This window comes from Copidosoma floridanum, unplaced genomic scaffold, assembly GCF_036245765.1.
Source record: "Copidosoma floridanum isolate Cflo_tuat_1 unplaced genomic scaffold, Cflo_Japanese_pri ptg000009l, whole genome shotgun sequence".
NCBI classification, from domain to species: domain Eukaryota; kingdom Metazoa; phylum Arthropoda; class Insecta; order Hymenoptera; family Encyrtidae; genus Copidosoma; species Copidosoma floridanum.
The window spans coordinates 4,526,180-4,551,223 of record NW_028321886.1 but is presented as its reverse complement, the minus strand read 5'-3'; the positions used below and the strand labels follow the sequence as shown (position 1 = coordinate 4,551,223).

General features: G+C 36.2%; 6 protein-coding genes across 9 annotated transcripts; 3 read left to right on the top strand and 3 right to left on the bottom strand.

The window, feature by feature from the left end:
• Positions 1-5,802: 5,802 nt before the first annotated feature.
• Pdf (Pigment-dispersing factor) lies at positions 5,803-6,866 on the top strand. Its single transcript, XM_014354797.2, has 3 exons — positions 5,803-6,032; positions 6,103-6,240; positions 6,366-6,866. The coding sequence occupies exons 2-3, from the start codon at positions 6,112-6,114 to the stop codon at positions 6,489-6,491; spliced, it is 255 nt and encodes an 84-aa protein (XP_014210283.1). The 5' UTR covers positions 5,803-6,032; positions 6,103-6,111; the 3' UTR covers positions 6,492-6,866.
• A 43-nt stretch (positions 6,867-6,909) lies between these two features.
• LOC106640667 (cyclin dependent kinase 11B pitslre) lies at positions 6,910-12,688 on the bottom strand. Its single transcript, XM_014354766.2, has 6 exons — positions 12,481-12,688; positions 9,947-10,321; positions 9,115-9,506; positions 7,728-9,030; positions 7,413-7,643; positions 6,910-7,332 (listed from the first exon to the last, which is right to left on the bottom strand). The coding sequence occupies exons 1-6, from the start codon at positions 12,534-12,536 to the stop codon at positions 7,053-7,055; spliced, it is 2,637 nt and encodes an 878-aa protein (XP_014210252.2). The 5' UTR covers positions 12,537-12,688; the 3' UTR covers positions 6,910-7,052.
• A 260-nt stretch (positions 12,689-12,948) lies between these two features.
• LOC106640545 (uncharacterized) lies at positions 12,949-16,797 on the bottom strand. Of its 3 annotated transcripts, none has more exons than XM_023392377.2 (6): positions 16,663-16,797; positions 15,929-16,258; positions 15,027-15,265; positions 13,700-14,942; positions 13,398-13,628; positions 12,949-13,325 (listed from the first exon to the last, which is right to left on the bottom strand). In XM_023392377.2, exons 1-6 carry the CDS (start codon positions 16,695-16,697, stop codon positions 13,043-13,045), a joined length of 2,361 nt encoding a protein of 786 aa, XP_023248145.2. In that variant the 5' UTR covers positions 16,698-16,797; the 3' UTR covers positions 12,949-13,042. The 3 variants fall into 3 exon arrangements, with proteins under 3 accessions (XP_023248145.2, XP_089445458.1, XP_089445457.1); XM_089589332.1 differs by having other exon boundaries at positions 15,027-15,241; XM_089589331.1 differs by lacking the exon at positions 16,663-16,797 and adding an exon at positions 16,349-16,454.
• A 2,796-nt stretch (positions 16,798-19,593) lies between these two features.
• On the top strand, positions 19,594-21,271 carry LOC106641008 (MORF-related gene 15). 2 transcript variants are annotated; one of them, XM_014355223.2, is made up of 6 exons: positions 19,594-19,806; positions 19,890-20,007; positions 20,079-20,381; positions 20,454-20,672; positions 20,819-20,913; positions 20,997-21,271. In XM_014355223.2, exons 1-6 carry the CDS (start codon positions 19,773-19,775, stop codon positions 21,164-21,166), a joined length of 939 nt encoding a protein of 312 aa, XP_014210709.1. In that variant the 5' UTR covers positions 19,594-19,772; the 3' UTR covers positions 21,167-21,271. The 2 variants fall into 2 exon arrangements, with proteins under 2 accessions (XP_014210709.1, XP_014210704.2); XM_014355218.2 differs by having other exon boundaries at positions 19,597-19,806; positions 20,741-20,913.
• Positions 21,272-21,417: 146 nt separating this feature from the next.
• Ubc7 (ubiquitin conjugating enzyme 7) lies at positions 21,418-22,343 on the top strand. Its single transcript, XM_014355204.2, has 4 exons — positions 21,418-21,575; positions 21,657-21,738; positions 21,816-21,934; positions 21,997-22,343. The coding sequence occupies exons 1-4, from the start codon at positions 21,533-21,535 to the stop codon at positions 22,254-22,256; spliced, it is 504 nt and encodes a 167-aa protein (XP_014210690.1). The 5' UTR covers positions 21,418-21,532; the 3' UTR covers positions 22,257-22,343.
• Positions 22,344-22,565: 222 nt separating this feature from the next.
• Positions 22,566-24,317, bottom strand: LOC106641134 (guanine nucleotide-binding protein subunit beta-like protein 1). Its single transcript, XM_014355420.2, has 5 exons — positions 24,189-24,317; positions 23,644-23,908; positions 23,369-23,547; positions 22,970-23,300; positions 22,566-22,901 (listed from the first exon to the last, which is right to left on the bottom strand). The coding sequence occupies exons 2-5, from the start codon at positions 23,785-23,787 to the stop codon at positions 22,599-22,601; spliced, it is 957 nt and encodes a 318-aa protein (XP_014210906.2). The 5' UTR covers positions 23,788-23,908; positions 24,189-24,317; the 3' UTR covers positions 22,566-22,598.
• Between the last annotated feature and the right edge of the window lie 727 nt (positions 24,318-25,044).

Here is a 25,044-nt window from a genome sequence, read left to right as displayed (position 1 = left end):
GTAGGGCAACGACCTTTGGCTTTGAGTGGGTACATCGAGCTAATAACGAGGGTTTGACGTATAATCAAAGGAGGAAAGAAAAAAAAAGTTCAGTTATACCATAAAGCCATAAGCTCTCGTTTCTCCATACTTTTTTCTCTCTTTTTTTTTTTTTTTTCTTTAACGCAATGTAACGTAAACGGTGCCCCCCTGACGTAATGCGTTACCTCGATTAACGAAAATGTTGTTAACTAGTCCCTCTAATTGTATCGATCGAGAAAAGCTCTGTTGCAACCCGTTACGCCAGAGTAAGTAAATTCTCAGAATTACCTTCAGACTACAATAATCGCGTTAATCAGTATAGCAATTTACCATTTTTTTGGAGGCATCATTTTTCTTAGCCAAAATATTGCCTTTGTTCGCAGTAACGATGATACGAATGAAATAAAATGAAATCCCCCTCCCCCCTTCAATAAAAAATGGAATTTCTCAAACCTTATCGGGCCCCCGGAGACCACTGCCAAAGAATGCAAAATAGACGGAACAAAAATCACCACGGGAAATGCAATAAAAACACCCGCAGGTATACATTCCGGCAGAAAACTCGAATGCGGTAGAAAAAAAAAAAAAAAAAAAAAAAAAGGACTTTTAAAAGCACCACAAAGCCAAGTCTCACCTGCAGGTCCGACACGCGCAGATAAAAAAATACGCACCCTCGCGCCTCGGCTGCATGAAAAAAAAATCCCGTTAAGCTCTGCGCGGAAAATACAGTCCCTCCCTTTTTTCCCCCGCTGAAAAATAAAAAAATGAAATAAAAAAAAAAAAAAAAAACAAAGAAACAAAAGCACCGAGCGGGCTCGCCGAGCTCCAAAGCATCGATGATATCCATACAAATGGTATACCCACGGATCGGCTTCGTGGCAATAAAGACCCCTCGCGTTATCTCCTCTCTGCGCTCGACTGGTCGATTAATGAAACGTCAGCCGGGCCGCGGTACCCCCTTTTACTCGCGTGGCGGTCTTTGCTTTTTATCGCGCGATGACAAATTTCACCTCAGCCCGTGAGTTATGTGCACGCGCGGGCGAGTACAATCAGTACCTTATGACCTTGTGGATTTTTCGAAGCGCCTGCAACAGTCGTGTGTATACCACATTGTTGCTTGTTACTTCCATCGGCTGCGGACACATGCATTGCACCGGTCATTTTCAGAGTTGGCCCGAGAGCCTCATTTGGCCGCGGATAAGTCTGGAGCACTTTTTTTTTTTTTTTTGACTTTTAGTAGTTAATCGTGTGATGATCGCTACCGATGTTGATTTTCATTTCGAAAAGATCCTCCGTGTCTGTACTTAACCGTTCCTCTCTTTCCATCCACTTAATCAATTATTTTTGTTTCAAAATCCCCGTCTCGATCTAAGTACTTTTCCATTACAACTTTAATTACCAGCTTCAGTCTCGTTTTTTCCTTCTGTACGTAATCCATCGTTTTCTTTCATCTCGTCACACGTGATTTTGGTCACTTTTCATCCTTGCTATGAGTAGTCGTTTCAAATGACCCACTTGATTCGTAGCAGCGAATTACGTAGTAGTAGTAATAATGAAAAAAAAAAAAGCAAAAAAACGCTTCTAGTATTTATTATTTTTTATTATTATTTGTGTTTTTCTTTGTTCCATCCATGTAAGAGTTGTAATTTTTACTACCGTTATTCAAGTTAAAAAAAAAGAAGCAAGTGTATTGTGTCTCAAAAAATATGTAAATCTTCATAAAATTAAAAATTCCATCGTATATACCTCCGTGTGACTTTTACCAGCAAGCGTTGGCTCAAATTACACATTCATTTTTTTTGTGCATTTTTTACTTCTATTCACCCCTCATCCTTTCCGAGAAGTGCAAAGCACCCATACCTACATTAGCTTGGTTTTACTTATTTTTACAATACTTTGATCAAAAATAATTGGGTTTTTTTTTTTTTTTTTGTTACATCCTACCAAAGGCTTTGCAGGTTGTCTCTCTCTCTTTTCGTAACCCTCGTAAGTCATTGACCATCAACACAAAGGCGCACAAAGTCAATACAAGGGCACGTATCTACACGAAATGTAGGGCGTGGAGGTATAATTTTACCGCGTTGTTGAATCGGCCCGATTTCTCGCTCAGTCGATCCATGGATAACAGAACCAATCCGCCAGTGGCAGACGGTTTTCTTTGTGCTGTCGATAAAATAGATGAAACCCGCTACTGTATACATCGTACACTCCTCGCCACTGTATAATTATGTTGCAGATACCCCCCCCCCCCAAAGGTGGTCGGTATACCCTCCCACGCGGACGATCTTACGAAACGGAACAAGTACACCGGCAATTATGTATTATTCGCCTCGTCGAGCTGTCCGAGGAAGTAATCGAGCGAAAGACGCGTGAAACGAGCTTTTTATTTATATAACTACCTTTTTTTTTTTTTTTTTTTTTTTTTTTTAAATCAAATGAATCAGCAGTGTGCGCATCACGAATCGGTGTGAATTTGATGTATGGGCAGGCTTTATTTATGGAAAAATTCTTCCCGACAAATCACGTGGATCCCAAAAGTCGTGAGATCAGCAGAGCCTCGCGAGTTTGTTTTATTTATCCTTCGGGTCTTTTACAATCATTGGGAGCGAGATTTGCGATGATGAGTCTTTGAAAAAAAAAAAAAAAAACGGCTAGCAAAATACAACCTTCGAGCAGAGAGGCAGAGCACATGTATACGTGGCCGGAATCTTTATGACCCCTTTGGTGCGTTTTATCTTTCCTCGGCATATCCCATACGTGCATTTGTGCATATGACTATACCCCCGTGTACCGATCATAATCCGCGTTCATAAACGCATTACCACCGAGGGAAAAAAAAAAACAGTCATACAGAGGCAATCCCCTTATTTCTCCGATTATCGAAGATGAAGCTCATCCATTCGCCTCGAGGCGCGACGTTTATAGGGGCCGTGCCTTTTTTGTACAACGACGCTTCGCTGAGCCTTGCAATTAGATCCCTTGGGCGCGAGAAACGTGTGCGCACGCACTTTATAATGTAACACGCATACGCGAATCCCATTTTTTTTTCCCCCCCCCCATCAATCGATCCCTTCGATTTTTTTATTCTCTTAATGTACCCCTCAACACGTTTCGTGGAATTAAATTGATCCTCGAAGGTATGAAGAAAAAAAAAGTGAACGATGTTTACAAAGGAAAAAGAGGATTTTAGTAAGTACAGCTAAACTCTGAAATTTATCATAAAAAATTTTTTCCATTTCTTTATTATTCGTCGGCCTTTCAACGCCAACTTCATCATCGGGCTCTAGGGGTTTCCTTGCACCTATTCTGCTACAACTGGGACCATTGACTTGATCTTGTACACCCATACTTTTCCATAAGTCTTATGATGAAAAAATTGCAAACAATCAGAGGAAATTTTAAATCCATAAATTATTTTTTCTTTATCATCATTCCCACGCTTTACACCTACCGATCCCACATTGTATCGATTCAAAAAAAACTAACTCTTATGTTGTTATTCGGGTGTTTTCCTACGACATAGCATACAAGTATAGTGCGAATTATATAATTATTAACTCTCCATAAAGTGCCCGTTGACAATTTTTTCGTCACTTCCATAGGGTAGGTGGAAATAAAAAGGCAGTGATCTTCGGAACTGTACGATCGTTTGCCAACAAATTTAACCATTTTTACCTAGAACTTAAGGGCACCTCACTACCCAAAAAAATCGAGGTCTAGGCTATAAGGAAAACGCTGGATCCAAGTAATCGGTATGTCTGCAGTTTTGTATAGTTGTCGCCAGAGTCCAACGAAACATACCTGTTAAATATATATACATCCACGTGGACGAAACATTTAAACCAGACGGATATTTTTAATCAAACAGGTAGATATACACGCGTGTATCGAGTATAAAAATCAGCGTCGACGGCGCGCCGTAAATCATAGAGCGGGTGGCTCTCCCCCCGCACACATTGTAAACGTGTAAGCGTCAAGCGTGCAATAATGACGAACATAATTTAAATAAATATAATACTATATTATGTTGCTGAGCCAAACGAGGCACGGTACTTGTATGGTATGTACACGAAATCAAGGGGAAGGAAGGAAGGAAAGAAAGAGAAGTAGATGAAAGGAAATAAACGAAATTTAAAAAAGAGAGAGAGAAGGAGATGGAGAACGTGTGGTTCTTTTTGTTCTGTGTTGTCCGGGTGGAAGGGGAGAGCGAGGGAGAAAGAGTGACCTGGTTCAAGGCCACCCGGGGACGGCTGGTTAGTGACCCGGCTTGGCTTCTGATGCTGGGGATTATTTGCTACGTCTCTCGAGTGCTTTTTCTCGGCTAACCGGGGAATCGCATGTATGCGCAAACACGCGACGCCACGATCGGTGGTTATGGTAAAATGCTTTTTTTTTTTTTTTTTTTTTTTTTTTTTTTTCGTCTTAAATTGGGAATTTTTAAACCATGCTGTGGGACCAAGAATCTTAACATTTCCCTCTATCTCCAATCGATCTGTTTTCACGAAGATCCAAGTATATATAAGAGTCAACGTTTTTTCGTTTCGTTTTGTAAATTCAGCAAGATTTTTCAATACCATTATTTAAACGACAATTGATGAACTGCTCGCAGTTTTTTTCATTCGACGCTATAAAATCGGCAAAAAGCAACCCATAATAATTACCGATTTCATGAATACTCAACTCTAATTTGTCTTTGGATCGTTACATTCACGCAACTCAATGAACGTGTATGCAGTGCTTCGCTTGACTTTTATCTTATTCGTCATTTTTTTTCCAAGTTTTACGGTGTCCTTAAAAAAATACGAAAAAGGTCACTGTTTAATTTGAAATTATTATAAGTATTTTTAAAAAATAGCGGACTTTGAAATTTGTTTTCAACTCGAAAACAAAAGAAAAAAAAAAACTCTATATTGTGACCATTTTGTTTTCTTGACTCATGAACTTGTATGGGATGACGATGTGAAATCAACTTCCTGTTTACGTATGGAAAATATTGCGAATCAACTATATGATTATCAATCGCATACCCAAAATGTTTTTGTAAATATATAATAGATAAGAAAGACAACGGCGAATTGGGAAAAATTCGCAGCTAACTTTCGATATTATATAGATATATATCTAACGTGTTTCCTGCATGCGCCGCAATCTTCGTCCTGCCGATGCATTTCTCGAGAAAAGTGCATCGGCGATGTTTAACATCGCTATGGTATTTCTATCAATGTTTTCTTCTTCTTCGATGCCCCAAAATACATTTAGCCTGTTCGGAGGGTCACCTTGAAAATCAGGTTTTTCTGGGCGAGGGTAGGACGACAGCTACGTTATAGCGGCGCAGCAAGTGCGGATATGTTATCCACTCGATTCGCAACTGGATCGTCCGGTGTTTATTTTTTTTTTTTTTTTTTTTATGTGGAATAAGTATTAGTAACGAGGACCTTTTTTTTCTTCTTTTTTTCTTTTCTAGAACTGAAGCGACATAAATGCATATCTATACATGCATACTTTGAAATGTATATTCATGATTCTCATTTAAACTGCTCATCCCAGGAGTTATTGATTTTATAAATATATTTATTTCTCACGGTACGTCTTGATATATATATGTCTATCAGAAGTGATGACGATCTAAATGTATATCATCGGTATCGCCACACGTACAACCATTTAAAGTTAAGCTTACGTTACATCCTTTTATTACCGTCACGCACAAGCGTAAGTATGTACAAATGTAGGTACAATCGATGGAATGACGCAAGATACAATCAATCCCATTGAACCGATAGAAAATGTCTTTTGCAAAGGGTACAGGGACAGTCAATGGACATCTCGGAAATAGATGCGCGTCCGGTGCAGATGTTCTTGGCTAACGAGTCGACTCGATTTTTCTACCTATAAAAGACGAGGATCGGCTAAGGGCCGCTCATTCAACGTCCTGAAGGAGCTACCCGTATCGACGATCCATATATTTTTTTCCCTCAAAGTGATTTTAAGCCATTATTTGCTACATCGAGGTATATATCCATTTCGAACTACACCTTTTTTTTAAACAAGTTGTACTTAGCATTTGTTTGCTCTGTGAAGGTAATAAAAATGCAGTCTTGGTTGAACGGCTTTGTCAAAGTTTCTATCCTCTTGGCGATCATCTGCTGTGCTTCCGCCTCGATGGAGGACGAGTCACACAGCTTGGTCATGCCCAACAATTTCTACGGACGTGATTTGGTGAGTACTATTGATAGTACGTGTGATCTTCACTACTTTTGGGAGATTTTTTTTTTTTTGTGATTCAACGGTGCACTTATTACTCATTGGGTAGTTTGGGTGAAATGAAATTATCCCTTTTGCAGGATAACGATTTGCTTGTGAAACTTTTGCTGACGATGCCCCAGCGCCTCTGTCACCCCAAGAGGAACTCGGATATCATCAATTCGCTGCTCGGTTTGCCAAAGAACATGAACAACGCCGGAAAGTAGATTAATAAGCATAGATAAAAATTGCGTAACCGATCCAACATTACCCAATGGTATTTTTCAGTTGTGCTTATCATGATGTACATTTATGTTTATAATAACAATGTTTATAGTGAAAAGTTTAATGAAAACTTGCTGCTGTGCGTAATCGACAATAAATTTTGATTGCGAATCATGGAAAAATTTATAACACTGCTTAACGGCTACACAAAAAATAATTTGGTTGTTTCTTGGGGAAAATTTTTACAAGCTGTATATCTCTATGTTGTTTGTTTAACATGAATAAAGAGCAAAAAATACGTAGAAAAAATGTGAAATTTCTTTTTGTAACATTGTGTACGAAATGTTTATTGTAACTTCAATGAAAAAGAGAAGAAACAAAATGTCACGGGAATGCAGCTAGAACTAAAAGTAAACCTAATAATTTACAATATTTATTTTATTTACATACAGTCTTAGACATCTACGATTTGTTCTCTGCCACAACATAAAACCGGTACAAAAGTTAACGCGTTTCAAAGTAAAAAAACTTTGCGTGATCACACATTGGCAAAGGCTATGCTGTCAAAATCTCAATTGAAAGCCAACACCAGCGGGTCTACCAGCCTCTCTCGAGCCCATGTGAAAACCAGAAGAATTATCCTCGTCCTCGCTCAAAGCCTTGAATTCCTTGCCACCACTGGGTGGCTTTGGTGACGCGTTAACTGTCCGCACACCAAATTCTGATTTCGCCGGCCACGTGGGAAACATGGCTGGATCTATTGGTAACGGCGATTCAGAAAAGTACGAATGTTCCAGCGCCTTTTCCGCAGTTATTCTTTGAGCTGGATCATACGTCAAGAATCTGGAGAAATACAATCAGCAAGTTAAAAAAAAAAAGTAGTTATCGAGGTAAAAAAATGAAAACTTTGTCCTTATACTTACTTTACTAGCAGTTCAATTCCCAAGTCAGACAAGGATAAACCGAATCGCTGCCTTATACTATTCACAGGATACTGCGCAAATGGGATTTTTTTTACCATTGGCAGTTTGCTGTATCCCGGCCAGACTCTGTCACTTGGTGTACCTAGCTCTTTGAAAATTCTATTCAATAATTCGATTTCCGATTTTCCGGGAAACAATGCCTCCATTCGCAAAAGTTCAGCAAAAATGCATCTGCATCGCAAAATAAAAGCAGCCGTGAGATTACGAAAAATCTCAAAAATATTGTTATATTTAGATTTAGTTCCTCTTACTCACCCTACGGACCACATGTCGATTGGCGTACTGTATTCTTTAGCTCCAAGCAACAATTCAGGTGCGCGATACCAAAGTGTCACGACAATAGATGTATACTGCTTCAGTGGCGATCCATATTCTCTGGCTAGACCGAAATCACCGACCTTTAGAATACCTCTGTGACTTAATAGCAAATTAGAGGTCTTAAGATCCCTGTGAAGTATCCAATTGTCGTGCAAGTGAGCTACAGCAGCCAGTAGCTGTTTCATTAAGCACTTGATTTCCCCGGGAATAAAAACATGATTTTTCATTTTCATCGTTTCCATGAGAGACTTCAAGTCGTGTTCGACATAGTCCATGACAATAAATATCTTGTCCATATTACTACCAACAACTATTTCTCGCACTGTGACTATGTTGGGATGCTGAGCCTTCAGCAGAGTATTGATCTCACGCAAGCTTGTAATGGGAAAGCCATCTTTTTCTTTCTCCATTTTCAAACGTTTTAGAGCTACTATTTCTTTTGTGCGTCTGTCTTCGGCTCTGTACACGACGCCATACGTACCTTCCGCTATGCGATTCAGACACTTGTACTCTTCAACGCTTCTACAACCCTGAACTGCTGGAATGTAGGGAGGCAATTCAACCTCCTTGTCGGGAACATCTATGGTTTCGTTGTTGTTTGATATCTTATCGGTACCATTTGAATCAATATGACCAGGCGAATCAGCGCCCGATCTGTCTGACTTGGCAAGCTGATCGACAGACAGTGGACTAGGATTATTGTATTCCGAGTCCTCAGAGTTTTTCGAATCTGTTGAATCATCGTCGTCATCAGTACTCGTAGAACTGGAGCTCGAAGAGTCATCACTCGAACGATCGCGTTGGTTATCTTCCTCGGATGCTCGCGAACGAATACTTTTAGGACTACTCCTGTCCGATTGATTGCCTATGTGTATGCTCTCGTCTGATAGCTCGACAACTGATGGATCGTGTGGAAGCTGCATTAGTTCGGGACTGTGTTGGCGTTTTTCGCCACGCATTTTACGACGATTTTCAAGCTCTAGTCTAGAGTTCTCTTTGATTCGGGACATTTCGCGATTGGCTTCGATAAGTCTCTGGCGACGAAGCTCTTGTTCTGTCATCTCTTTTGGATCTTTTGTAATAGATAGCAGCTGCTGGTGCTGGTGTTCCGAAACTGACATTGCCTCCATGCGCTCTAACTCTTCAAAGTCCTCTATTACTTGCTGATGCTCGCGCGAGTGGTGTTCACGACTTTGATGCTCCCTCATTTGATAATCTCGAGCGTGCTTTTCTCGATGTACTAAAAAAGAATAAAACATTAAGTATTTGATGTGAGCATTCGACAAAAACCTAAAAATACAGTGACTTATCAACATTGACTCACCTATTTCTTTCTCCATTTTTTCCCGCTCGCGATCTCTCGTCCTCTCGTGCTTATGCGACCGTTTGTGCCTCTTTTCGCGTCCAGAAGATATCCTCTGATTTGATTCCACTATCTCAACGTCAGGATAACTGTCTTGCTCCATTCGCATGTGTCGATTACTGCGTTGATCCTCCATCCTTATCTCCCGACGATCTCGTTGCGATTCACGGTTCATTGACTCTTCCGCTGCCATCCTAATTTCTCGCCGTTCGCGTAAATCCTCTACACGTACTTCGCGCCTCTCACCTCCCCGAGAGTCTCGTGATGAGTCACCACGGCGTGATGAAGAAGACGACGATTCCATTTTGTAGTCTTGCATGTCCTCGCGTCTTTCCCGACGTTTATCCAGTAATCTGAAACGCCGGTATGAATGGATTAAATTATCTGAAAGTTGTCATACAGTGAGTGGTAAAGCTTTTATGCAAAATGACAAGTGTAAAAAATAGTCATTATTTTTGATAATCCAAAAGTATAGCTGTTTATTTTAAGACAGCACAGTACCAGCTGCATATTGCTCGTGAGTAAATACGATATATCAAAATGCAAAGTCATAGGTACATTGATGAAAAAATCAACATGTAAAATAATGATATTTAGCAGGGCTTGCTGAAGATGGGAAAGAAAAAATTATTCATTAAAGGCTAGTCGTTAAAAACTTTCTAAACGTTTTTTCAATATTGAAGATTCAATTTTAATAATGCACCAAGTATTTTTTTTGTCGGGCTTCATCAAACGTTGAAATTAACTACAACAGAGCACATGTGTTGATATATTTAACTAAAATCTGACTCACCTTTCCCTTAGATCCTCGAGGACCCTGTCTCCTGTACTTCGCTCTTTTCTCTCGTGCCTGGTGGGCTCTCGCTCTCGCTTGGAAGGATCTGACCTCCTGGTCTTCTCCTCGATCTCCCCGTGCCTTCGATGCTTGCTGTGTTTCGTGCCTCCACTGTCTCGAACATATCTACTGGTGTCATCTCTTTCCCCGTGATGTCTCGACGTCGACGATGACGATGACGATAACTTGACGCTGCGCTCCTTGTCCTCTCTGCTACGGTCCGAGTGCTTGTTCCGCCGATGGGAGGATGTCGCCTTTCGATGGCGCACCACCGCCTGGGGCGGCTTTATCTCCAGGGAGTCCGTTGTGTCTACGCCTTCTCCCTCGGAATAACTTGAGTTGGAAAAAAAAGACACGCGCGCCCGACGCTTACATTAGTTAATTCCTTGTGTTCGTACACTCGTTTTTTAATCTGTATTTAGATCTTTAGTAAATTTAGTAGTTAGTAGTTTGCAAGAAAAGGAATTTTATTGTAATTAATAAGTACACTAGATTACGCCGCGGACGCACATAACCTTGTGATTCGTGGTTTAGTTTCTAATTTTAATAGTGATTATTTGTTATTATATTATTTTATTTAGGCTGTGTTTTCATTAAAAAATTTTCCAACGGAAAACTAGTTTCCACGAAATTACCTTGAAATGGACTTGCGAACTGCTGGCATTTTTCAACATACCTATAGGTATACACTACAATAGACACTATAGTGAACCCATACACTGTACATGATTAAGAGTACGATAGCTGCACTGAACACATCGCTTTTCTTTATTTATTTATCAAATAAGAAGTGAGTATATTCAATCGAATTTACTTTCTCATGAAGCCTTTAATACTTATAGATGCACCATACATCACAAACATGTACCTATACTGAGAAAACTGCAACAAATGTTACAAAATTGTTTGCTAGAGCAAGTCAGCCAGTGCTCCGAATGTTGAAGCATTGAACTTGAACTGATGCGTACGGAAGCCCGGTCTGCACGAAACTGCACGTATATATTATGTATACAAGAGCACGAAAGCGCGCACATAAATTGTAAAGCAGACGGTTTCTATTTCATTTACTTAAATATATATACAGCTTATAATTGTTACATTTATTTACTTTGGATTTTATCATTCTGGTAAAGAGAGCACGGTGTAAGATCTACGTGAAGTTATGTGTAGTAATTATACTCATCACTACGAAGTAGTGCCATATGGTCGATTTTATTAAACCATACAAGTAGAATATCTATACTTTTGGAGTTAGATTTTCGGGTTAAAGATAAATTGAATCCTTGCCGCAAAACATCACAGACAATGTCAACATTTTATCTTCTATCTACAAGATTAGTTGCGGCTGGTTTATAATTGCAGATTACATGGCTCTACTGTAAGAGAAATAATTATTTGGATCAGCGCCATCTAGCGTTGCGGATTTCTGAACTAAAAATTGGTCCTAAAATTCTCAAGGAGAGTTTTAGGCATTTTCAGCCCTAGAGCCATTCAATCAATTATAAACCAGCCGCAACTAATGTTATAGATGTCAAATATAAGTTAACGTTGTCTGTGCTGTTGGTGGCAAGTTTGCAATTAATCTTTTACCTAAATATCGACCTTCTATATATTTATACTTTCGGGTAAAAGATAAATTGTAAACTTGTCGCCAACTATGCACATAACGTTAACTTATATTTGATATCTATAACGTTAGTTGCGGCTGGTTTATAATTGATTAAATGGCTCTAGGGCTGAAAATGCCTAAAACTCTCTTTTAGAATTTTAGGGCTACTTTCTAGTTCAGAAATCCGCAACGCTAGATGGCGCTGATCCAAATAATTATTACTCTTACAGTAGAGCCATGTAATCAATTATAAACCAGCCGCAACTAATTTCATGTATATTACATATAAAGTTGACATTGTTTGTGATGTTTGCGGCAAGGGTTCAATTTATCTGTAACCCGACAATCGACCTCCTATAGCTCCTACAAGTATATTGTAGAAATGTATTGAAAATTAAAGTCTCATGTCTACTTAATAATATGAATATTTATTTGGATATTTTTGTCCAATCATTAGAGATTTCTTATTATAATACAATGGGCTACTGTAAAATAATTTAAAACAGCGTACATCTTATGGCTTCATTGTACTTTTTGAGTAAAAATCATAAGTAGAATAAACTTGAGTAAATGTTTTTGTAAAAACAGTACGCAGCGTGGTATTCACAAAATCACAACACTAACTATAATTTTTTGTTCAAATTATAAAAGTAACATCAAGCATATTACATGTCACCATATCAAACTTGTCATGTATAAATTCAGACTTCAAAAAATATTATTATGTGGTCGATTAATTCAAGCAACAATGTATATATTAGTTACATCTACTTGAGTATTAATGCTTTCAATAAATTTAATGATAAAGAAAGAATTGTTTGAAAAAAAGGAATGTATGCTGTTGATACCTTAACCTATAAACAGAATATTACATTGCACTTACTATCCCTCCGGAGTTCTCTTGAGCTCTCCATCCTCGCTCTGTGTGTCTATATCCATGTCCAATTTATCACTCGTTATTCAGAAAAAATTTATTTACAATTCCATGAAACTAAAATAAAATTTACTGTACAAAATTTGTATAAAGTCAAACTAACAAACAAGAATGCCTCCGTCAGAGGTATTGCACTAAACTTCTGCTAAACTAGCGCGTCTGTGGCCTGCGTTTTGAACCGAATGAACCACAGTTTCATACTAACCTTGCTGACGAGATTTGCCGTGTTAATAATTATATATTTAATATACCTATATATACTTACGTATAAAATTGTACAATATCCTATCCGACTGATTATGATTCATTAATTGATATACGTAAAAATATCTGATTTCTAACGAAACGAATTATTTTACTAAAACAAAAGAGTTGATGAAAAAAATATTCCATAGTTTTTATTTAATTAACGTATATATGTACAGTCTTATTTTGTTCAAAATTTATTGGTTGCAACATAATAATGCAGGTACAATAAACGACGCCTTCAAATGCTGTCCAGTTTAAATCATCAAAATTTTAAGTGAAAACCACCACCAGCAGGTAACTGAGTACTTGTTGACATGTGAAAACGAGACTCCATTTCTTCATTTTTTTGTTCCTTAAGTGCCATAAAATCTCTACCACCGCATGGTGCTTGTGGAGACGCATTAATTTTTCGCGAACCAAACTCTGATTTAGCTGGCCATTTAGGAAACATGGCTGGATCTATAGGCAGAGGTGATTCTAAGAAGTACGAATGCTTTAATGCCTCTTCTGCAGTTACTCTCTGAGCTGGATCATATGTCAGAAATCTGTAAAATTTATAATTAAAATTAAAGAAAAAGTTATATGAATAAAATAATGATAAAAATTAGGTAACTAACTTGCTGAGTAATTTGGTTCCCAGGTCAGATAATGACGAATTGAAACGCTGTCTTAAATTGCTCACGGTATAGGTAGGAAATTTTATCGATTTTACCATAGGCAATTTACTGTACTCAGGCCAAATTTCATCAGTTGGAGTGCCTAATTCATTGAAAATTTTGTTTATTTGAGTCATTTCTGACTTTCCTGGAAATATTGGTTCCATACGTACAAGTTCTGCAAAAACACACCTACAAAAATACATAAGAAATTATGAATTTTAATATACCATAATAGTTATATGTAAATTTTTTTTACTCACCCTACGGACCAAATGTCGATTGGCGTGCTGTATTTTTTAGCTCCAAGCAACAATTCAGGTGCACGATACCAAAGCGTCACGACAATAGTTGTGTACTGCTTCAGTGGCGATCCATATTCTCTGGCTAGACCGAAATCACCGACCTTTAGAATACCTCTGTGACTCAATAGCAAATTAGAAGTTTTAATATCTCTGTGAAGTATCCAATTGTCGTGCAAGTGAGCTACAGCAGCCAGTAGCTGTTTCATTAAGCACTTGATTTCACCAGGCATGAATCTCCGTTTTTTGGTTTTCATTGTTTCTATGAGAGACTTCAAGTCATGCTCAACATAGTCCATGACAATAAATATCTTGTCCATATTACTACCAACAACTATTTCTCGCACTGTGACTATGTTGGGATGCTGAGCCTTCAGCAGAGTATTGATCTCACGCAAGCTTGTAATGGGAAAGCCATCTTTTTCTTTCTCCATTTTCAAACGTTTTAGAGCTACTATTTCTTTTGTGCGTCTGTCCTGAACTCTGTGTACAATGCCATAAGTACCTTCTCCTATTATATTTAGTGACTTGTATTCTTCAACGCTTCTACACCCGTGAATAGCAGGAATATAAGGAGGTAGTTCGACTTGGAGATCCATTTTTAGATTGTCTTTGGAGATTCCGTTGGTACCATTATGTGCAGGTGAACAACCGTTTGATTTGCCCGACTTGGTGAATTGGTCGATTGACAGTGAATTTAGATTATTGTTTGAATCATCAGAACTTGTGGAATCAGAAGTATCGCTGTCATCATCATCAGTACTAGTAGAACTGGAACTTGAAGAGCTGCTGCTGCTACTGCTGCTGCTACTGCTGCTGCTACTGCTGCTGCTGCTGCTGCTGCTTCTTGAATGCTTACGCTGCTGATCTGTGCCTGACATACGCGAACGCTTACATTTAGGACTGTTACTGTCTGACTGGCTGGCTGTGTGTAAACTATTATTGAATACCTCCACAATCGAGTTATGCAAATGTTGACTGATCTCAGGACTATGTTGTCGATTGTCATTCGACGTTGTACGAATTTCTTCGTCAATTTGATGGGATACCTCTATTTGTTTCTTTAGTGAATCTCTTACTAATTGCAACTTTTGTTGCTCGCATTTTGAATCTATGGACATTTTCATGGATGCATGCTTTATTGAATCCATTGTAACTTGGAATTCTTTCTGTTGATACTCTTGAGTCAATTTTTTTTGGTACACTGAAGAAATTATAAAAAGTTATAAATATGTTTTAAATCAATTTAAATCATTTAAAGAGCACTAATCTTGTTGTTTTCACTTACCCAATTCTTTCTTTGTTTTTTCATGTTCACGATCTCTTGTTTTTTTATGTTTATGCGATTTCTTGTGTTCCTTCTTTTGCATTGAAGATGGTGTCACGTTCAGATTTTGAATTCGATCCATCATATCAGGATGATTACGTGGCACTTCACGTCTTTTACTACGACTGACATGTGATAAAGAAGATTTCTTGTCATAGAAGCAACTTTGATCGTACCTTTTTTGGTGGTCATTTGAAAATCTGAAAGTTTAGGAAAACTGAATTACAAAATTTACAGTTTTTAAAAATTTTACTGTAATGACTTTTATTAATAATGATATTTTGGCAATACTAAAGATAAAAAAGAACTTAACCACTGAATGACGGAGAAAACATATTAGTGGCTACATGATGCAAGTCAAAAAAATAGTACTTATCACCCTGCAAGAGTAGTCCATGTTATTTAAATTATAACTGGAGTAAAGAATCACCACTATTATTTAAAAATAGTTTTTCGTGTAAAATTTCTGTCCAAAAACGAATATGAATGAAAAAACTATATGATGTCCATCCATGTAGGTAGAGAAACAGATTTGTAATTTTGTGTCACCGATTCGATTTCTCATCTTTATTACATCGTATGTGTAAACTATGAGGTGAATGGGTTTTAGACCTATTTAATGGTGAATGAATGATCAATGAGTCATTAAGTACCAATACAATAAAGTATTCAACTTAAGATTATACTTTAATTAGATTTTCAATGTCAGCTTTGTACAGGAACATTTTCTTGGTATTATGTGGCTGATGCATATAATGCCATGTAAACACGTCTTAATTATCTGACAGTAAATAAAAAAATATTGAATCGCCTATAAAATGGTATATGTACCCATCAATATAAATAAATGAATTGGAACTTACTTTTCTCCAAGATCTGTAGGGGACCAACTATTCGTACTTTGATTTTCCTTCTTATACTTGGAGGACTTTGATTCTCGCTCAACAGGTTCCGATCTTCTAGTCCTCTTTTCATGCTTACTTTTGCTGCGATCTCTGTAATGTGCACTACTATCATTTGCGTCCCATGTTATAGATGTGGATGATGACGATCTACCACTGCGTTCCTTGCCATCTAAATTACGAGTAGAATATCTGTGATGACTATGGGAAGCTGACTTGCGATGTTGCACCACTGCCTGGGGCGGCCTTATTTCAAGAAAATCTGCTGTATCTGCGCTTTCCAGAGAGTAGCTAAAAGAAAGATGATGCTTAATAGTTAGCATTGCCACATAAGAAATTATGTGTACACTTGTTTCTGAAATTTTACAATAATTCACGTACGAATTTGTTCTCATTCTTCAAATATGGCAATTACTGGTGCATTTCTTTCAATAATTTTAGATCAAGAAAAAAAGTAATTTAAAACAATAGCTATAACATCTGCTCAACTAAGTGTAAACAGTATTTTCTCATATTTCTATGATCCTTGAAGGTTCAAAGATTCAAGTACAACTATCAGTTACTAACTACATAACAAATGAGTGAATCAACTAGTATTTTGAGGATAAAAAGAAAAGCAAGGAATGAAACAGTTACTGCTATTTTAATTTTTGATTTGAAAACACGAAAACTTAACCATCACTAAAGTAACTTACTATTTTCTCTTTGTAATCCCATTATCTCTCTCCATGGCTGATTAAAAGCTAATAATTACAATTTGATAAATTAAATATTATTAATTAAGAACTTTACGCGCTATGTTTCCGTGATTCATGTCTCTTTTTCGACAAATGACGATAATGTAATATATTATTCAGTACCTATTATACCTATAGTCTACTCATCTTTCATTCAGTCTGTTGCCAACGCCATCTAGCGTTGTGATTTTCGGAAACTTTCTATCTAGGGGAAATCATCTTGAGAAAAAAACCCTAGATTTTAGTGTTGCCATCTATATATATATACATTCATCTAGGGTTTTCTGACAGAAGAAGCCGTGGTGTCGGTACTGATGCAGAAGTCGTGATCTGCCGTACTGACGCTCAACTTACCAATAGGTATTTCTTCCCACGCATTATTGACCGTCGGTACGGCAGAGGTCTATTGATGCAACACCATCTAGCGTTGTGTTTTTAAACTAGGGGTGTTTTCCGCAATCGTCACCAGCAAGTGATTCAAGGTTGCGCTCTACGTTACCGTCAGGTCCGTAAGTCAACTAACCTTGAATTAAACTGCACTCTGTTCCGTAATCTGCACTTACTGAACTGACGGTAACGTAGAGCGCAAATTAAAATTACTTGCTGGTGACGACGATTGCGGAAAACATCCCAAGCAGCGTTACCACCACGACCTACGTAACTTTACAGCCTCTGATTTTATTATTCTGGTAAAGAGAGCACGGTGTAAGATGTACATGAAGTTATGTGTAGTAGTTAAAGTAATGCCATATGATCGATTTTATTAAACCATATGAATATCTACATTTTTGGAGGTCGACTTTTGGGTAGAAAATAAATTGTAAACTTGCCGCAAACAGCACACATTACGTTAACTTTTTATTACCTATTTGTAAAATTAGTTGCGGCTGGTTTATAATTAGCAAAGTGACTTTGCTGTAAATAGCAATAGTTATTTGGATCAGCGCCATCTAGCGGTCTTTACTTTTTGGCCAAAAGTGGCTCCTAAAATTCTCAATCAGAGCATTCAGGATTAGAGCCATTTAGTCAATTATAAACCAGCCGCAACTCATGACGAAGCTATAGAATGAAAAAATAACGATACGTGTGTTTTTGGCGGCAAGTTAACAATTTATTTTTTACCAAAAAATCGACCTACTATGTGTTTTTACTTTTGAAGATAAATTTTCAAACATAAGATGAATTGTTAACTTGCCGCCAAAAACACACGTATTGTTATTTTTTCATTTTATAGCTTTGCCATGAGTTGCGGCTGGTTTATAATTGACTAAATGGCTCTCATCTTGAATGCTCTGATTGAGAATTTTAGGAGCCACTTTTGGCCAAAAAATAAAGACCGCTAGATGGCGCTGATCCAAAATAATTATTGCTACTTACAGTAAAGTCATTTTGATAATTATAAACCAGCCGCAAATAATCTTATAAATAGACGATAAATAGTTGATATTTTTTATGCTACTTGCGGCAAGTTTCTACATTAATATTTTACATATCTTATATGGCTCATAAAATCGACAATATTTACAAAATTACAATACTCTTGACCTTTTACCATTAACTCATGTAAGCACAAATTAATCAGTCCATTAAAGAGACAACCGAAGAAAAAAGGCCTGAAAAAGAAGCACAGTCACACGAAAAGTCTCACATAAGAATGGAGCATTGGATCTCACTTGATCAGAGAAGGTTGGGTTCTTTGTTTACTTATAACACATAAAATTTACATCTCTGTAACAAATGTATTTTTCAATTAGTGAGATCCGATGTTCCATTCTTAGGAGACTCTTTGTGTGACTGTGCTTCTTTTTCAGTCCTTTTTTCTTCAGTTGTCTCTTTTCGACTGATTTATTTAATTTACGTGTACATGTGATCGTGATTAACGATTTCTGTAACACAAATTTTGCTTTGTACATATTATATAAGTTAACTGTTTATTGGACATCTAAAGTTGAAGGGCTGTTGGGCTGTTCTTTCATTAGTTAATGGTAAAAGGTCAAGAGTATTGTAATTTTGTAAATATAGTCGATTCTATGAGCCAAATAAGAGAAGTAGAATATTGATGGTTTTGGAGGTCAATTTTAAGGTAAAAGATAAATTGTAAACTTGCTGCAAGTAGCACAAAAAATGTTCACTTTTTTATTTGTATCCATAAAATTTGTTGCGGCTGGTTTATAACTAATAAAGTGACTTTACTGTAAGTAGCAAAATAATCATTTTGGATCAGCGCCATCTAGCAGTATTTATTTTTTGGCCAAAAGTGGCTCCTAAAATTCTCAATCAGAGCATTCAAGATGAGAGCCATTTAGTCAATTATAAACCAGCCGCAACTCATGGCGAAGCTATAAAATGAAAAAATAACAATACGTGTGTTTTTGGCGGCAAGTTAACAATTCATCTTATGTTTGAAAATTTATCTTTAAAAGTAAAAACACATAGTAGGTCGATTTTTTGGTAAAAAATAAATTGTTAACTTGCCGCCAAAAACACACGTATCGTTATTTTTTCATTTTATAGCTTCATCATGAGTTGCGGCTGGTTTATAATTGACTAAATGGCTCTAATCCTGAATGCTTTGATTGAGAATTTTAGGAGCCACTTTTGGCCAAAAAGTAAAGACCGCTAGATGGCGCTGATCCAAATAATTGTTACTTATTATGTTAGAGCCATTTAATCAATTATAAACCAGCCGCAACTAGTTTGGTATGTATAAAATAAAAAATTAAACATTGCTTCTGTTATTTGCGGCAAGTTTATAATTTATCTTCTACCCAAAAATCGACCTCCAAAATCATTAATATTCTACTTATCTTCTGTGGCTTATAAAATCGATTGTATTTACAAAATTACACCACTTTAGACTTTTTACCATTAACTCATGGAAGCACAAATCATTTTTATTGCATCTCATAAAAATGTGCCCAGAAGATTCGAGATTCTATAGGCGCCAAGATGGACGTCAAATCTCATTGTTTACGTTCAGTTTACGTTACGTCGTCTCGTGCGTTTGTTGATTATTGTTCGAGATAGAGTCTCATTTATTGATAGACAATTAAAAGTATCTGCACAGCATGCCTAACAGTTCGAGTGCTAAATTTCAAGAGGGTGAGTTACGTCTTTGTTTAAAGAATTCATTACAAAACTTAGACAAGAAAAATACACCGAAAAATTTGTTAAACATTTTTTAGGTGAACGCGTTTTGTGCTTTCACGGACCATTGATTTACGAAGCTAAGTGTTTAAAAGTCAATGCGACTGAGGAAAAAAAAATTAAATATCTCATACACTATGCTGGATGGAACAAAAAGTTAGATTTTTCATTTGTTTTTTTCAAGCATTGTTGATGCAGAGAATCACGAATGTGCATTTTATTTTCAGTTGGGATGAATGGGTTCCCGAAAGTAGAGTTTTAAAGTATAATGATGGCAATGTACAGCGTCAAAAAGATGTTCAAAAAGCACACGAGACTCAACTCATTGCTCAAAAAGCAAAAAAGTCTACTTCCACTCTTTGCAAAGTGAGTTTGAAAAATCGTGAAATTAAAGATAAAGAATCGGAAAGTAGGTGTAGTACCCCAACTCTTTCAAGTGACAAAGCCAGTACTAGAATACAAAAAAATAGCGGATCCATCACACCAACGTCAAATGATTCGTCTTCAGATGGGCCAAAAAAAAAGCGAAGGTTAGAACGGCTACTTTTCTGATAACATGTTCTTTGAATTAGAATTAAGCCTCTATACATCATTATTTTCAGCCGAATTGATCCCACCATCGAGACAGAAGAGCAGTTTTTGACAAAAGTTGAAATCAGAGTCAAAATCCCGCATGAATTGAAGCCCTGGCTTGTTGATGACTGGGATGCTCTAAGTAGGCAAAGAAAATTGGCAATATTACCCGCTAGACACACGGTTGACAAAATATTAGATGATTATGTCAAATTGAAAACATCGAGTAAAACCAACACCCCTAACAAGTAAGTTCAAGTACTTAAATTACTTGTGTCTATCAATCTTGTAACCATGAGGTGTTTTTTTTAAACAGAGAAAACGCTATTTTGGAAGTGACAAAAGGGTTACGTGAATACTTCAACGTAATGCTAGGAACTCAACTTTTGTACAGGTGGGAAAGACAACAATATGGAGAAATTATGAATGAAAAACCAAACACACCAGCTAGCCAAATATATGGAGCCTTCCATTTATTAAGACTGTTTGGTAAATATTATTAACATGTAGTATATCTATTTTAAAGTATATTTATAAACAACTTTTATTAATTTGCAACAAAAATTTTGTAGTTAAACTAGGAGGTATGCTAGCATACACTCCATTGGATGAAAAAAGTGTTCAGTTCCTTCTTACACATATTCATGACTTCTTAAGGTTCCTTCATAAAAACAGTAGCGACTATTTCAGTCTTCAGGACTTTGGCGTGGCGCCTGCTGAGTACCATCGAAAGTGCACTTGAACAGAACTGTGAATAAAAAATTTTTACGATTATAGAAATTTATTAAATAATTGATTATGTGTAAATAAAATATTACTGTTTAGCAATAAAAGTTTTTTTTTTCTATTCTCATTACTTTTTTTTTTTTACTTCTAATTGAATGGGATTAGCCGATAGCAATAAATTTTCATAAATTTCTATGCTTTTGCGCCGCCCACATTACGAACTGACAAAAATCAGCTGATTGTGACAATTTGTGACATAACCTTTGATTTGACAGTTTGCCCATTGTTTTGTGTGTGTATTGTATACGTATTCACGTACAGGTGAATAAATCATACTTTACGGTTTTTATCATTAAATAACAAAAATCTTAATAGTTAAAAAATGGCGGGTTCAGCCTTACGACGTTTAATGGCTGAGTACAAACGTAAAATGACTTGCAACATTATGTTGAACACTTATTTTGGAGCAACAGTATCAATGTTTAATTGTACTTAATGAATTGCAGAACTGACAGTAAATCCCCCTGAAGGAATAATTGCCGGCCCAGTGAATGAAGAAAATTTCTTTGAATGGGAAGCTTTAATCTCGTAAGTTTGGTAAAACTTAGAAAAAGTGCACACATTAACAACGACATTTTTAAGCTTGAAGTAATATGTTGTTCCAGAGGACCTGAGGGAACATGCTTTGAAGGTGGTGTCTTTCCAGCCAAGCTAACTTTTCCCCCGGACTATCCGCTAAGTCCACCAAAAATGCAATTCACCTGCGAAATTTTTCATCCAAATAGTAAGCTGTGTTATTGAAAAATTAAATAGAACCTGAACCTAAGCTTCATTGTATCTTTTCAGTTTATCAGGATGGCAGAGTGTGCATCAGTATATTACACGCTCCTGGTGATGATCCCATGGGTTATGAAAGTAGTGCCGAAAGGTGGAGTCCTGTACAAAGCGTTGAAAAAATTCTGTTGAGTGTTGTGAGCATGTTAGCTGAGCCAAACGATGAAAGTGGTGCCAATGTTGATGCTGCAAAAATGTGGAGGGAAGACAGAGCAGAATTTGAGAAAATCGCTCAAAAATTAGTTTGCAAAACTCTGGGAATTCCAGCATGAAAATTTTTAATAACACAGTTTTTTTATTGATAGTTTAAGGTATTTTGTTAATATTTTAAAGTTTAAATCCAGCTGTGGGGTAACAAAATGATGGTTCAATAAAATTATAAGTATTTTTCATGCACTGTTGTCAATTTTTCATTTAAATTTTTATTGAAGGAAGATTAAATTGACATTTTATTTAATACGATGATTAAATTACAATGAAGTATGAAAAATAGAATAAACGTTTTTACAAATCTAGTCTAGTATTAAAATTTTATTAAATATTTATAAAAAAATATTTGTATTATTAAATAAGCAGTGTTCACAGTGCTTTTTCTTCTACAGTCAGTATTCAAATTAGTTATAAAGGCTCCAAAGAGATATTGTTCCATCTTTTCCAGCAGCAGCCATTATACAATTGCTATTGTAGGCTTCAACTCTACTGGTTGAATAAATAATGTCGTGGACAGTATCTTTATGTGTATCCAAAACAGCTAATGCTTTGAGAGTTTTCCAGGAAAAAATTCTTATTCTACTATCCCAGCCACCAGCAGCAAATATTCTCATATCTGGCCTCATAGTAACAATTGAAGTACCTGGATTTTTTAGAGGTATTACCTTCTTTTTAGACAACTTATGATCTTGTGATAGTGAAAATACCTGAAAAAGTAGGACTTAGAAGTAAAAAATACAAATAATGTATATGACGGGATAAAATAGTTATTTACATTTAAATTATCTTCAGGAGTTCCTACAACTCCACTCATGACAGATGTGTTAAAGTCAATAGTCATAGGACAAGCATCGAGAGTTAGGGATGATAAAATCTTTTTGGATCTTATATCCCACAATAGTAATTTTCCAATGTCATAGGCAACAAGTACGTAATTAAATCCATCCAAACACGGTTTCATTGCCATAACATCTCCGAGCTTATCAATGTCTGGAAAACTGAGAGGATCCAATTCTATTTCTGTTTCATACGTTTTCAAGGAAAACAAACCAATTTTTGAATTATTCAGAGGTATGAACATAGTATTTTCTGTTGATTTTTGACATCTAAACAGACGTTTTATAATAAGTACTATAAAAGTATTATTACAATAGATAACTATTTTCAAACAGACCGACAAAAAGCATAATAATTCGTTTCAACAGTCTTAGTAACTTCCCACCGAGAATCATGGGCTTGCCAAAAATTGAGTGCACCTCCTTTTCTCTGAGTCACAAGATTTTCATCACCAAAAATTTGTATTCCATGACAAGGTGCCTCTGATGAATTCAATTTCAACAATTCTCTGTTTTTCTACAACAAATAGAATGAAAAAGTCGAAATATTTTTTTGTGATACAATATAAATTGCCTTAATATTTATACAATGCAGATATATAAATTGCCTTACTTGCAAGTCCCAAATGTGCACCGAGCCACTTTCAGCTCCTGCATAAATGTGTTCATAGTGAGGTGAAATGCGAAATAGCAAACAATGAACGGGACCCATGGTCCCTTTCATAACGTAGACAGGATCTGGTGGAGGGGCTGCCATTTTTCTGTTATAAACTATTTACTATTTTATCATTAATAACCCTTTGAAATGGAGGTAAACCCTGTGAAAGTTGTCACCAGCAAAACGTAAATGACTATGCCGATGAAAATGATAATGACACCTGTAAAGAAATAATTTTATGACAACTCTAAATAAATTTTTTTTTATGTATTCATATATTATAAAGATTTCCGTGATAACGTCACTCCTAAGTAAAATTTTTATTTTTGACAATTGATGCATACATGTCCTATATAATTTTATAAATACATAAAAGAGTAGGTATCCGACTTTATTTCAGACAGGTATTTTAAAATCATGACTTAACACTCTTTAATAATATTTTTAACATTTCAACAGAACAAAAGTTATTTAAAAGCAAATGAAAACTTATAAAATACCATTAAAAAATACACGAAGCAACAGGTGGAAAAAAGTGACTAATGTATGCACTCGATTAAAAAAAGACACAATTAATTCCTACAAGCAACAAAAGACTGAAAGAGTCGAAAAGTGACCTCTCGAATGTGGGAAGAGACACAAACTTTTGAACTTTTGAGACGTTTGAAGTTTCACAGAAGTCGTCTGCTCTATAAAAAAAATATACCCGCGCGCGCGAAATTTAATTTTGCCACGCTCCGGCTTTCCTTTATCGCTGCTATTTACTGCTAGAGAAACTGAAACGATTTCATTGAAATTTAGAGAAGGTTTTTTATACTTTCCGGTTCATTTTCTTTTCACTCACCTATCCTTTGAGAAAAAATTATCAAGTATTATAATACTATTATTTTAATATTTTCATGAATATTGTTTTTTTTTTTTTTGCAATCTCTTTTTATCCATTTTTTTAAATTTAAATCCTACATAAAAGTAATCCTGTTAATAAATCTTGTAAATAACGCTGACATCATTTTCACAATCACAATTAAATAACGAATCAATAATTTAACCGATGACCGTAGACGTGATAAATAAATAAAACTAAACTCAAGATCCACTCAACGATCAACGTATGCTCGAAGTGCTGATACGCCTTTGCGTTAAACCAAAAACGACAAGACCGTTACAATAGAAAAATACTTTTTAATTAACAAAAAAATAAATAAACACAAGCAATACAAGTTGTTTGACGTATTTTCACATTTATGTCATTTACTTTAATCATTTATTTCATCAACTCAATATTATTGAATACTGTTGGTGAATCAGCTGTCATTTTTTTTAATTAACTCAAGTTGGAGTATACAAGATTTCTTA

Excerpts from the sequence above, each read along its gene's own strand:
- Pdf (XM_014354797.2), top strand. The coding sequence starts at position 6,112 with ATGCAGTCTTGGTTGAACGGCTTTGTCAAAGTTTCTATCCTCTTGGCG. Across the intron at positions 6,241-6,365 it reads ATTTCTACGGACGTGATTTG|GATAACGATTTGCTTGTGAA; the intron begins GTGAGTACTATT and ends TCCCTTTTGCAG.
- LOC106640667 (XM_014354766.2), bottom strand. The coding sequence starts at position 12,536 with ATGGATATAGACACACAGAGCGAGGATGGAGAGCTCAAGAGAACTCCG. Across the intron at positions 10,322-12,480 it reads AAGAGAACTCCGGAGGGATA|TTATTCCGAGGGAGAAGGCG; the intron begins GTAAGTGCAATG and ends TTCCAACTCAAG. Across the intron at positions 9,507-9,946 it reads CTCGAGGATCTAAGGGAAAG|ATTACTGGATAAACGTCGGG; the intron begins GTGAGTCAGATT and ends CCGGCGTTTCAG.
- LOC106640545 (XM_023392377.2), bottom strand. The coding sequence starts at position 16,697 with ATGGAGAGAGATAATGGGATTACAAAGAGAAAATA. Across the intron at positions 16,259-16,662 it reads GGGATTACAAAGAGAAAATA|CTACTCTCTGGAAAGCGCAG; the intron begins GTAAGTTACTTT and ends TCTTTCTTTTAG. Across the intron at positions 15,266-15,928 it reads CCTACAGATCTTGGAGAAAA|ATTTTCAAATGACCACCAAA; the intron begins GTAAGTTCCAAT and ends CTAAACTTTCAG.
- LOC106641008 (XM_014355218.2), top strand. The coding sequence starts at position 19,773 with ATGCCTAACAGTTCGAGTGCTAAATTTCAAGAGG. Across the intron at positions 20,673-20,740 it reads AAAACCAACACCCCTAACAA|AGAAAACGCTATTTTGGAAG; the intron begins GTAAGTTCAAGT and ends TTTTTTAAACAG. Across the intron at positions 20,914-20,996 it reads CCATTTATTAAGACTGTTTG|TTAAACTAGGAGGTATGCTA; the intron begins GTAAATATTATT and ends AAAATTTTGTAG.
- Ubc7 (XM_014355204.2), top strand. The coding sequence starts at position 21,533 with ATGGCGGGTTCAGCCTTACGACGTTTAATGGCTGAGTACAAAC. Across the intron at positions 21,576-21,656 it reads TTTAATGGCTGAGTACAAAC|AACTGACAGTAAATCCCCCT; the intron begins GTAAAATGACTT and ends AATGAATTGCAG. Across the intron at positions 21,935-21,996 it reads CGAAATTTTTCATCCAAATA|TTTATCAGGATGGCAGAGTG; the intron begins GTAAGCTGTGTT and ends GTATCTTTTCAG.
- LOC106641134 (XM_014355420.2), bottom strand. The coding sequence starts at position 23,787 with ATGGCAGCCCCTCCACCAGATCCTGTCTACGTTATGAAAGGGACCATG. Across the intron at positions 23,301-23,368 it reads AATTATTATGCTTTTTGTCG|ATGTCAAAAATCAACAGAAA; the intron begins GTCTGTTTGAAA and ends ACGTCTGTTTAG. Across the intron at positions 22,902-22,969 it reads CTCCTGAAGATAATTTAAAT|GTATTTTCACTATCACAAGA; the intron begins GTAAATAACTAT and ends CTACTTTTTCAG.